The 12,959-nt window shown below is 44.4% G+C and overlaps 1 protein-coding gene across 4 annotated transcripts; it reads left to right on the top strand.

Annotated features, from left to right (window-relative positions):
- Positions 1-5,473: 5,473 nt before the first annotated feature.
- LOC111840412 (interferon-inducible GTPase 5-like) lies at positions 5,474-12,214 on the top strand. Of its 4 annotated transcripts, none has more exons than XM_023805200.2 (3): positions 5,474-5,609; positions 10,033-10,729; positions 10,909-12,214. In XM_023805200.2, exons 2-3 carry the CDS (start codon positions 10,168-10,170, stop codon positions 11,532-11,534), a joined length of 1,188 nt encoding a protein of 395 aa, XP_023660968.1. In that variant the 5' UTR covers positions 5,474-5,609; positions 10,033-10,167; the 3' UTR covers positions 11,535-12,214. The 4 variants fall into 4 exon arrangements, with proteins under 4 accessions (XP_023660968.1, XP_023660967.1, XP_023660964.1 ...); XM_023805199.2 differs by lacking the exon at positions 5,474-5,609 and adding an exon at positions 5,666-5,793 and having other exon boundaries at positions 9,965-10,729; XM_023805196.2 differs by lacking the exon at positions 5,474-5,609 and adding an exon at positions 5,667-5,793.
- The last annotated feature ends 745 nt before the right edge of the window (positions 12,215-12,959 follow it).

The following is a 12,959-nucleotide window of genomic DNA, read 5'->3' as shown; positions in this document are numbered from 1 at the left end:
CTCCTGGCTGCCACTCGCCTGATTTCTGGTTCGCCGGATCCCGAAGCTGACACATGGCTCCCCATATTATTTTCTTTGTAGAAGTAGCTTACACTAGGTGCATTCATATTGAATTTCAGAAACCTGAGCCGGTATGCATAAAACTTCCTAAGAATGGTCTTAAGAATGGTCTTAAGAATGGTCGTACACTTGGACTTAAAAAGTAAAAAAACACTTAGCAAAAAGTAGGACCTAAGAGCATTGTATAAAGCTGCTAAAAGTAACTTTCAGCAGTCTAAGCCCAATTCCTAAGTGCTGACGGAGCCAGCATTTAAGTGTCGTGAAATGAGGACTACAAATAAAATCCATCCACTAAATACTGAGTTCAACCAATAGAGGAGCTGCACGGTGAATATATTAGTGACATTAAACCGTTAATGTACAGCTTTATACAACATACCGTTCTGTGATCATACCTTTAATTGGTTGTACGAAAATCTACCTAGCACACCACCAATCAATTTCCACTAATATTTGTACCATGTAACATGTTGTAACATGTTGTATAAATGACTGTATGGGTCAAACGCAAAACTCATAGCAAGACATTGGATTCTAAAAGAAAACCAAACTGGACGACAAACAAAACGGTTCTTTTGGAACAGTTGGTGCTTAAATGGAAGGAGGTAGTGCGAGGAAAGTTTGGCCCAGCTGTTACAAGCACGGATAAAAAAAAGCTTAGGAGGCTATTGCAAGCTCCGTAAGGCCTCGTTCACACGGACGTCTGTACCAGGCGTTTTTCTGGCGTTCGTGGCGCCAGGTGAGCGCCGACTGTTTTTCTGCTCATTGGAGCAAATCAAAGCGTCCACACGGGCGTTCAGCACCGGCGTTCGGCCGGCTACGCGTTCAGGTGGCGTCAAATAAACGCTGCATGCAACGTTTTCTTGGCGTCAAATCCCGACGAACGCGAGGAAAACGACGCTATTGCGTTTACATGGCGTTCGGTTAGCGTTCTGGAGGACCAAATATGTCCCATGATTCTGTACGACAACTGCGAGAAACCACATTTTACGGAAAATTTGATACTTGTAATATCGGTATTGTACCAGCAGTGAATTAATCAGCTGCTGGTACAATACCAATATTACGAGTAACCCAACCGACGGATCAACTGGTGCTAATATTTTCGCTTAAAATACCAATTTAAAAAGCTCAGCCCTTGACAGCCCTTTCGTTGTCAATAAAACCCCATTTACCCGTAAGTACGGCTCCATTCGCCTGCTTTCCGGCTCGCCTGCCCAGCAACTCTGACAGAATGACAGATCTCCCCGAAGACCTCTGGCTCGCCCTGTTGCATGAAACTGAGTACTGGCGAGAGCTACCAGAGATCCGCGGGGATCCCGGTTTAAGCTCCCTCGCAGAAAGGAGCTGGGATCTCCTACAGGGGATCACACCCACCAAAGAAGCACACGTAATGGCGGAAGTGCGCTCCCTCCTACGACAGCTCATCGACAAGGTAAGGGAGAGATGCCTCCAGCCTCCCACCTGGTCAGAAGCAACCCCGCCTCTACCTTCTGGTCCGGGTCGGCGGAAGAGAAAGAAGCGACGGGGAAGAAGGGAAGAGGCCGACCCGACGATCGTCGTAGGGCGGTGTCTTCTCTTACCGGCTTCACTCCTAGCAGGTGAGGGGGGGAATACCCGCTCTCGGACGACGTCCCAGCTGCGATGCTCCCACGAGCACGCAAAGCCCCCGGCGCCTTCACCGAGGAGCCGCCGCTGGCAGCATATCATTACCGGCCGGGCACGCCTGGCCAACAGGGGAGCCAGGACGGCTTGGGACGCAATTCCCCGGGTCCCTAAAGCCCTTAAAGGGGCAGCTCCAGTCCTGCCTGCTCTGGACCTACCGGCGGCGCCTGCTGAGGCGCCCCCTGCTGGCTGCACGCCCGAGGTGTCCGCCGAGGCGCCCCCTGCTGGCCGCACGCCCGAGGTGCCTGCTGCAGCCCCCCCCCCAGGGTTCCTGAGCCACAGCCCTGCCTGGAGGCTGTAAGCAGCTCCTGCAGGAATTGTACTGGTGGGTGGTTGAGGAACCCGTCATGAGAGACTCCCTAGAGGCAGCTCCGCTCCAGGAGCAGCTCCGGAGGGAGTTTGCCACCACCGCCCCTGATTCCCCGCTCCAGCAGCTAGCCCAGGTGGAGGAGACCCTGAGGCAGCTGCTCCATTTGCGGCCAGCGGCCCCGCCTGCTGCTGCCACTCTGCCCATGGCCCTGCCTGATGCCGCCGTCCTGCCTGTCCAGCCCGGCTCGCCCGTCCTGCCTGTCCAGCCCTGCTCGCCCGTCCAGCCCTGCTTGTCCGTGGATGAGGCGGCACCACCTGCTGCCACTCCACCCACGTCCTCGCCGGCCACCTCCCATGGAGAAAAGACTCCTGTCCCCCCAGCACTAGTCCCAGTCCCCGAGGAGGTCCCGGACAACCAGCACCCAGCTCCTTTTTCCTGTGAGGAAGAGGAGCTGGAGTGGGACCCCTCGGGGGCCTCCCTGATGACTCTCTCTCCCTTGCCCCACTGTGACCGACGCCCCTCGAGGCCCCGCCTGTCAGTGTCCCATAAGGGAAGGGGACACAGGCATCGGGCCCGGGTCCCGCCCGCCCTGCCCCCTGGCTCGCCCTTTGGCCCCTGGCTGTGGCTCGGTGGCTGCCTGCAGGGCCTGCGCCATCGGCTCGGCGGTCGCCTTCGGGCCCTCCCTTGGTTCCTCGGTGCCGGTCCTCGGCCTCTCTTCCGGCTTCCCCTCCACCTGCTCCGGCTTCCCCCTCCTGCCTGCCTCTGCCGGTGATCCCTCCTGCTCCCTCCTTGTCCCCTCCGGCTCTCCCTCGTCCCATTCCCTCGGCCCCTGTGGGGTTCCCTCCGGCTTCGGCCTCCTCCCTTGGTCCCGCCTGTGTCTGCTCCTCATCCCTCTGTTCCTCCTCTGTTCACTCCTGGCCCTCTTGATCCGCCTGCTTATGTTCCCCTGGTGTCTCCCTTCTCCGTCTGCCTGTCTGCGTTTCCTGTCCTGTGTCAGGTTTTCTCGTGGCTTTTGCCCCTGTGCCTGTTTTGTGTCTCTGTCTTGTTCCCGGTTTCCCGTTGATGTTCTACTTTTGTTTTTCAGCTCCTGCCCCTCGTCTCGTCCGTCGCCTCCCCTCAGGCGCGCCTGGTATGCACGCCTTTGGGGGGGGGTTCTGTCACGATCAGCTCCGAACGATCCTCGTGTGTGCCCTGCCCCCTCATTTCCTCATGTCGACTCCTAATTGTTCCCACCTGTTTCTAGTTAATCCCAGCCTGTCTTGTGTATTTAGTCCACGTCCGAGTTCAGTCCCGTCAGATCTGTCATTGAAGTCTGTAGTGTCAGTAGATGTTTGTGCCTGTCAGCCCTTTCGTCGTCAATAAAACCCCATTTACCCGTAAGTATGGCTCCATTCACCTGCTTTCCGGCTCGCCTGCCACGCAACTCTGACAGGTGGGAGGCTTTGACATTTTTTTTGGGGGGGGGGCTGCAAGTGGTCTCCTGGAGCTGCCTGGGTGGACCACTTTGGTTCTCCTAGGGGGATATTTTTAGCTGTGAGAAGTGATGAGCAGGTGCCATGGATAGTCTTATGTCTGTGGGCCCTTGAGCAAGGCCCTTAACCACCAGCTCCAGGGGTGCCGCATGTTGACTGACCCTGCGCTGTGACCCCTAAGCCATGGACAGCAAGATGAGGTACATGAAGAGAAGAATTCCAATGTGCTTCTTCAAATAAATTTCATTATTATTTTTCTTTTGCACATGCAGATCAGTTCAGGACCTGACCAGTTCATAATGGAATCTGATATTGGGCACATTTTTAAAACATGAATAATGTGAATAGGCAAACAAAAAATCAGATCTCAGCAGAAAATCCTAATTGAGAACCTAGGCTTGCAATGTGAATGTGGCCTTTGCTAAGTAAATATCATTTATTTTTTATCTTTGCCTCAGACAGGGGGTGCTTACGGTGCCACATCGACTAGGATCGGTACCTACTTCAATGAACATTTCCACCATTGTACTTATTTCGTAGTCACTAAACAAATAAGTTATTCTACCTTATTAATAAAAAAAATAGCTTTCTTATAGCATTTTTTAATAAATTGCTTGTCCATACAGATCACACATATATTAAAACATTGTCACACTTTACTTGAAGGCTCCATGTAATAACAGGTACTCAGTTACTACTCAGAAAGAAATCATGAACTAATATACATTAATGTGCAAAAGTATTAGGCAGTCAAAAGAAATGTTTAAAGCTCTTTATGTGGGTAATAAGTGCACATTTGCTCAGAACAAAAGAACACAGCTTAACATTAGAACATATCCAAATTACAACTAATAAAATCTAGTAAAAAATTCTTCTGTTCTCCTAAAAGTTACTGATCTCTAGTTGGATTGCTAGATGAACACCACTTCAGTTCCCAAACCTCCCCTCAGCCATTCCACGTATTTATTAAATTACACGACCAGCTCAATTAATTAATTAACTTAATTAGTTAAAAAAGCCAATGAGATATTGATTAGTGTGCTAGTGGTCAAGTCAAAAATATATATGGGTGTATTGTATGGTTGCTGTAACTAATGGGGTGATTTTAACTGAGGTTTTGAAATGTCTAAGCTAAAACACTTTGACAGGCATAGTTTATAGCATAGTTTTACACCAACATGAAGATAATTTAAACATATTTTTCTTTAAACATAATATTCTTTGGGGTGGCATGGTGGTGCAGTGGTTAGCGCTATTCCCTCACACCTCTGGGACCATGGGTTCAAGTCTTTGCCTGGGTCACATGTGTGTGGAGTTTGCATGTTCTCCCCATGTCATCGTGGGGTTTCCCCCTACAATCCAAAGACATGCTGAGGCTAATTGGCATTGCTGAATTGCCCTTAGGTGTACATGTGTGAGTAAATGGTGTGCAAGTGTGCCCTGCATTGGGCTGGCCCCCCCATCCAGGGTTGTTCCCTGGATAGGCTCTGGATCCCCTGTGACCCAGTAGGATAAGCTGGTTGGACAATGGATAGATGGATAATATTCTTTGGCTGCCTATAGTACTGTAGTTCTTGCATGAAATAAATGAATGGTCACGATTGATTAATGATGAACGAATATCTGATCAGCACGTATAACTAACACTTAGTTACTGGTTAATTAATGCATCAAGTTAGCATGTACTACTAGATAAAAGTGTTACCTAAAACACTGCTATTACAGTACCTATTCAGTTGAATGCGGTAGATTGTTCTCACGTTGTTTTTCCTTTTGTAATGAATATTATTTCTTTGACTGATGCTACAGGAAGTCTTTAAGTTCGAGATTTTAATAAAGAAAAGAAAAACCAGTTTGAAATACGATACATTTGTATAGATCTATAAACAATAGATCGTATTTATACGTTATAGTACTTTAAATTTAGAGAAATATTTCCTTATATTCAAACTGAAACGCGTTGTCTTGTATTATTTAGTATAGTATTATGCAAGAAAATGTATTAGTTGTCTGAATCGCCATTTGGTGGCGAATACGCGGGCATTACTGTATTTTCAGGTAGATTCGGGCACGCTTCTCGCATAAACTACTCTTGACTCTAGGTAAGTAGCACTTTTACGAGAAATTCGGAAGCTTCGGTTTCACTTTACTGAAAACGTTTGTGAAATAAAGGGGTGGAGCAAGAAACAGAAACTATACGAACGAATGTTAGGATTAGACTTAAGTTTTCTGTCGTTTTAGTGTCTACTCGAATCTAGCCCTGAAGGATATTTGAACTTGCCTTTGGTAAGTAAAGAAAAAAAAAACAAATTCACGCTAAACCTAACTGTATGTTAGTGTTTTCGAATTGTTTATTTACGGTAATATTATGTTGTACGGTCTGTAAAAATGACCAGTATCCAGAGTTTTCGTCGAAATAGACCTCTTTTAAGTCCTTCATCAGCTGCACAATGCTTCTCTGGCTACATGACGTCTTCCTTACCTTTACACTCATGCCTACATGCACTGGCGTGCACAGATAGAGACGAGGTGGTGCTGAAGCACTTGCCCTTTTGCCCTCAGTCCAAAAAAGTGCTCTTTTGAAAGACGTGATTTTTTTTTTTTTTTAAAGCTGCGCGATTTAAAAAAGTGTGAAAATAATGGCTTGATTTGTGCCCCTTCTTCAAAGACACCCGAACCCTGTCGCTTTTTCACTGTCACTGTGTCACGTGAACACGCTTGCAGTTCATTTGTTGTGAGGCGTGTAGCAGCGGCATGACATAGGACTACTTGGAGTAGGCATAGTAGGCTAACTATAGCGACTGGGAGCCACGGCGGACAACACGGCAGCTCTTTCCCTTCCCAACCAGTCAGGTAACCCATGAATCGAGTGAAATTATTCTGTTTGCCCTCTAAGACCAACCTGCAATTGTTTTGTTGTGAAGTAGCCTGTCAGAAACTGCACATGACAAACTTTGCCAGCTTGCCCCCTCCATCCATCCATATGGATAAACAAAAAAACGACACATTTAAAATGTAACCTAAACCATTTAGGCAACCCCACTCTCCATCAATTCCGACCTTTTTGCATACACTATTGAAAATATCACGTTATGCTATAGGCTACATGCCGTTAGGCAGAGGGCTCTTTTGAGCCCATTTTTCGTTACAAATTTTAGGATGATCTCACGGAAATCTGTGAATAAATACAAAGTTTTCAAACTGAAGTCAGTGACGGGAAGACATCACACTTTTTAGAGATGGAACTGCAGAAAAACCTAAAACCTTGACATGATTATGAATAATAGAATTATGGACGTTTCTCCGTTTTTGTGGATTAGCCTTTCCATAACTAACGTCAACTACTGTCCTACTTTGGTAAGATTGAAATTAATGTCTTTGACTGTCTTTAGTAGGTGTCTCCTGTGAGAAAGTTAGAACACCGTCCAACTGTCTAAAGATGCAGTCTTTAGCCTAACTGGTTGTTACTGACTCAGCGATGTGGTGTGATTTTTGATTTTTAGAGAATGTTTTGAAATAAAAGTCAAATTGCATTTAACCTGTGCGTTTTTTTTATTATAAAAAGAAAAGGTTTTCCACATATGCAAAAAGTGCCCTTTTTTCCCCCTGGAGCACTTGCCCCCCAAAATGTCTGTGCACGCCACTGCCTACATGTAACCTTTATATATTCAAAGAAGTACACTTTAGATTTCTAGTGAAACATTATATTTCAGGGAGAAATATATCATTAGTAGCACAAGCAAAGTGCAGTGTTTTGTGTGTGTGTGGATTATGTTTATGTTACATTGTGGAGACCAAATGTACCCTATAATGTCATAAAAACCTGTAATTATGACATTGTGGGGACCATTTTTCAGGTCCCCACAAAGATCTGTGAATGCAATCAAAACACTAAAAATGCCAAAAGACTTTTGTTTGCTTACTTACGGTTAAGGTTAGGGCTGGGTAGGGGTTAAGGACCTAACTCTAGATTGGAGATAGCGTTTTCCCCATAGAAATTAATGGAGAGTCTCCACAAAGATATAATTACGAAGCTTTGTGTTTGTTTGTGTGTGTGTGTGTGTGTGTGTGTGTGTGTGTGTGTGGTATAGCTTAGTAGAGTAGAGTGAACTTTCCACCTGTGTCTATATCGTGAAGCTTCTTTGATGTAAACGGTGCTGCGGTTCATGTATGTTTATCCCCCACTTGAGGTTGAATCCAGTCTTTTCATCCACTCTTCCTCCCACTCTTTGTTGTATTTTTCTCGTATTTTTCCCACATAGTTATTGGCATTGTTAACGAACTAGCTAAAGAAACTCCATTTTGATTTTGATTTGTTTTGATTTGTATGGGGAAGGAGAGGGGCGGAGGGAACAGGATACTGAAACAGGACAAACTCAGCCCTTTTGCTTTATTAGGCAGGTACTGTATAGTAGAGAGAGACAGGAGATAGGGAGCAAGCCTAAATAAGCAACTACATTAAACAAGCCCAAAATCTTAAAAAAAAGTCCTAAAATATTTTATTTTAATATAAGCTTAAGCAAACAAGAAAGAAACATTTTCAGAAAGCAAATAAAGGAGAAATATACAAATAAAATATATATATATATATAACACAAATTTTCTTTCTGTCTCCCTCTTGTGTGGGTGGTAGAAACCAAATTTACTAGCCTATCAGGCAACATGATCATGCTATGTAATGAGGAATTCACTTCTTTCAAAAAGAGAACCCTTACTAAGATCAGTGATATTCCACATTACACTGAGCAGATATATTTCATGACTTCATGGTCTGATGATCTCATTGTTGTATGGTCATTTTGGGATGGCTGAATTTTTGTTACTATTTGTGCTGAAATTTGTTGTAAGTTAGTTTAACTGCTGAGTATAACAAACACATTGTGTTTAAAACACTCTGCACTATACTATATGTGAAAGACATTAGATAATCCTTGCCTATGCATGTGCAGGCTGATATATATAGAAAAAAGTACTCAATGATGCACATATATTCCATCTACACTCACCTAAAGGATTATTAGGAACACCATACTAATGCGGTGTTTGACCCCCTTTCGCCTTCAGAACTGCCTTAATTCTACGTGGCATTGATTCAACAAGGTGTTGAAAGCATTCTTTAGAAATGTTGGCCCATATTGATAGGATAGCATCTTGCAGTTGATGGAGATTTGTGGGATGCCCATCCAGGGCACGAAGCTCCCGTTCCACCACATCCCAAAGATGCTCTATTGGGTTGAGATCTGGTGACTGTGGGGGCCATTGTAGTACAGTGAACTAACTGTCATGTTCAAGAAACCAATTTGAAATGATTCGAGCTTTGTGACATGGTGCATTATCCTGCTGGAAGTAGCCATCAGAGGATGGGTACATGGTGGTCATAAAGGGATGGACATGGTCAGAAACAATGCTCAGGTAGGCCGTGGCATTTAAACGATGCCCAATTGGCACTAAGGGGCCTAAAGTGTGCCAAGTAAACATCCCCCACACCATTACACCACCACCACCAGCCTGCACAGTGGTAACAAGGCATGATGGATCCATGTTCTCATTCTGTTTACGCCAAATTCTGACTCTACCATTTGAATGTCTCAACAGAAATCGAGACTCATCAGACCAGGCAACATTTTTCCAGTCTTCAACTGTCCAATTTTGGTGAGCTCGTGCAAATTGTAGCCTCTTTTTCCTATTTGTAGTGGAGATGAGTGGTACCCGGTGGGGTCTTCTGCTGTTGTAGCCCATCCGCCTCAAGGTTGTGCGTGTTGTGGCTTCACAAATGCTTTGCTGCATACCTCGGTTGTAACGAGTGGTTATTTCAGTCAAAGTTGCTCTTCTATCAGCTTGAATTAGTCGGCCCATTCTCCTCTGACCTCTAGTACCAACAAGGCATTTTCGCCCACAGGACTGCCGCATACTGGATGTTTTTCCCTTTGCACATGCCACGCTCAAAATTGCTTAAATCACCTTTCTTTCCCATTCTGACATTCAGTTTGGAGTTCAGGAGATTGTCTTGACCAGGACCACACCCCTAAATGCATTGAAGCAACTGCCATGTGATTGGTTGATTAGATAATTGCATTAATGAGAAATTGAACGGGTGTTCCTAATAATCCTTTAGGTGAGTGTATATGGAACCTCCGCCACCCCGCACATGTATTCACAAAACATACATTCATGGATTATATGAATCACAGCACTGAAAGAGATACATTATACAGAAGAACAATAAAACATGTGCTTTATGACACTTTATTGTTTTTATTAAAATCAGCTATGTCACGTCCCATGTGCAGATGCGGCTTAATCAGTTGCCCCAAAGTGACAACACCTGAACTATTAGCTAGAAAAGCTCACTCAACCTTGCATTCAGTGTGAGGTATTATTGATCTAATGTCACTTACTGAGGGCTTCTCTCATCTCCTTTGTCTTGCCTTGACCTGCCCTTCCTTCTGAACCTTAGTCCTACCAAGTCCCCATCTCTTCAGACCTCCCCAGTGTGATGACCTTCTGTCCTTCATGTTCCCGTAGGACTGACTTTCCCAGCTTACGACTTCTTCAGCTCTGTTACCCCGACCAAGAAACAAGATCCATTTCAGTTTGCCTGTCTCCTTAAAAAACGCTCCTTGTACCGCATTTGGGTCCCTGAGTATCTGTCATAACACTATGGATGAATTTGACATAGTTACTGATGAAGAAGTGCAAGATATCAGAGAAGCACTGGAGAACGGCACCTTGGCTACAGCAGCTGAAAAGATTCAAGAATATTTTAACGAACTGGATCACGTTACTCTGAACATTGCTATCACTGGAGAGTCTGGTTCTGGGAAGTCCACCTTTGTTAATGCTTTCCGAGGGATTGGGGATGATGATGAAATCAACTCAGCCCCCACTGGTGTAGTGGAGACTACCATGGAGCCTAAATCTTACCCCCACCCAAAGTATCCCAGTGTCCAGCTGTGGGATCTACCTGGAATCGGAACCCCCAACTTCAAGGCAGACACTTACCTTCAGGATGTTGAGTTTAAACGCTATGATTTCTTCATCATCATTGCATCAGAGCGTTTCAGGTCCAGCAACGTACAGCTGGCCATGGAGATCCAGAAAATGAAGAAGAGGTTCTATTTTGTGCGCTCCAAGATTGATGAGAACATCCGTGCAGAAAAAAGAAAGAGAACCTTTGACCTTGAGAAGACATTAAAAACAATCCGAGATGACTGTATGAAAGGTAAGGTCTATGAAAATCCTTACAGAAAAGTAGGAGAGGATAGAATGAATAATTCATGGCAAAACATGGTAAGAGTGATTACAGAGGTTAGGTGTAAAACGTTTTTCTGTTTTTTTTTTTTTTATTAGAGCTCTAAAGAAATTTGAAGCAGCTTGACATGTTTCCCCCCTGTCTTTCAGGCCTTCAGGAACAGGGCTTAACTTCTCCCACAGTCTTCCTGATTTCCAGCTTTGAATTGGGAGGCTATGATTTCCCTTTACTTGAAGGGACCATGGAGAAGGAGCTTCCCAAGCACAAGAGGCATGTCTTGCTGTTGTCCCTGCCCAATATGACCCTAGAAATCAATGAGAAAAAGAAGGCAGCCTTGCAGGCAGACATCTGGAAGATGGCCGTACTATCAGGCACAGTGGCTGCCATACCCATCCCAGGCCTATCAGTTGCTGTTGATGTGACTATTTTGGTCAAAGAGATCTCCAGATATTATTTGGCATTTGGCCTAGATGATGATTCTTTGAGAAAGCTCTCTGACAGAACAGATGTACCCTTTGAAGAACTGAAATCGGTTCTCAAATCTCCACTTAATAAGGAAATATCAGCTGATGTGGTCATTAAGCTGCTGACCAAGGCAGCTGGAGGTGGATTAATGGTTGTTGAGTACCTGGTCAGCAATATTCCTGTTTTTGGATCCATGTTAGCTGGTGGGATTTCTTTTGGGACCACCTACTCCATGTTAAGCAGCTGCCTGAATGAGCTGGCTCAGGATTCACACAATGTGCTGATGAGGGCTGTACAGACTGAAGTCTAACACATTGTACTCACCCACCAAATTCATTTCCTGCATAGAGTAAATCTAACACACGTTTATGCTACTCCATTATGTGTATGACATTGTTATTGGAAAGAGGGTTTGTATGTATTCGGATATAATAATTTAAAATAATTTTTCCTTGTTTAAAAAGTAATCACGTTACCTTTTTGTTGCTTCTTAAAATGCCAATTCATTTGCATCTGACTGCTCTTTTTGGGCAGCCATGTGGCTCAGCAGGCTAAGCTTATTTTTATAAGCCTGTGGTCATAAGGTTACTAGTTCAAGCCCAGCTTTGGCAGTATACTCACATGTTTGTGAGCTCTTGAGCAAGGCCCCAATCTCCTGGTCACCCTTAGCTCTGTGAGCCCTGTTGCTGGTGGCTGCCCTTCATTGCCAAGCTTACTGTCATGTACATGTGTGTCATAGAAGGCAAGATGGATTCAGCAAAAAAATAAATAAAAAATCCCCACAAGGATCAATAAAGTGTCATCATGTTATAAATAACTGGGTATCACTGTACTTGGTAATTTTATGTCTTATTAGTTACCCATCTGGAGAATTATTGTAGGTCGCTTGCCATTTTTAAAATAATTACATTACTGGTAAACATTCAGATTTTGTTAAAAATACCTGATTGTATCAAGGTCAAATCTAAATAAAATAATTTTTTAAAATGACCATGTCCACATTTTGTTTAGTTAAAATAAAAATATTAGATTTCTTTCCAGGCGTATGCGCCGTAACATCTGCAGCACAAGATAAGAAGTTCAGTCCATTAGCATTTGAATTATGCTATTTTTCAATATTGTCCAAAATTCCATCTGAGAGATTCATTACTGTGACATATGACTGATGTAGGTTTACTGTGACTCTGCCCCATGTCTGCCATAGCTGTCCACCACAGACTCCCATAGAGAGCGTGCTTTTTCTTCTCAAGCACAGTAGAGGTGAGGTTGGGGAGTGCCACGAGAAGAACGTGGCGCTTGTGGCCCTCCAATTCACTCTCCAGTGTGGTGTGCAGCAAAGGGAAGCCAAAGAGATGTGGCTGGAAGCAAGAGATCAAGAACACATGAGGTTTTTGTTCCCTACTCCTCCTCAATGCTGCACTGCTGTCATTCTGTATCTGATTCAGACGACTCTGCGCTAGACTGTGGCCTCTAGGTCATTTCCACTTTTTTTGCATACAAAGTATCTATTTTGGAGCCAAAAACAATTGTTTAAGTTTTTCTGGCACATCCATTAATTGATTCATTCAATGCATGTATTCAGTGAATCTAAGGAACGATAGTCACATGGTGACATTGTAATGTAGAGTTGTGTATCATCTGCATACTTATGGTAAGAGTTATTGTAATGTAGCATAATTTGAGCATGGGGGAGCATGTAGATGTGAAATAATAGTGTCTCAAGAATGGACCCTTG

Source organism: Paramormyrops kingsleyae, chromosome 9, assembly GCF_048594095.1.
Source record: "Paramormyrops kingsleyae isolate MSU_618 chromosome 9, PKINGS_0.4, whole genome shotgun sequence".
NCBI lineage: Eukaryota > Metazoa > Chordata > Actinopteri > Osteoglossiformes > Mormyridae > Paramormyrops > Paramormyrops kingsleyae.
Note: the sequence above shows the minus strand (reverse complement) of the source record. Positions and strands in the feature narration are given on the sequence as shown.

Excerpts from the sequence above, each read along its gene's own strand:
- LOC111840412 (XM_023805200.2), top strand. The coding sequence starts at position 10,168 with ATGGATGAATTTGACATAGTTACTGATGAAGAAGTGCAAGATATCAGA. Across the intron at positions 10,730-10,908 it reads CCGAGATGACTGTATGAAAG|GCCTTCAGGAACAGGGCTTA; the intron begins GTAAGGTCTATG and ends CCTGTCTTTCAG.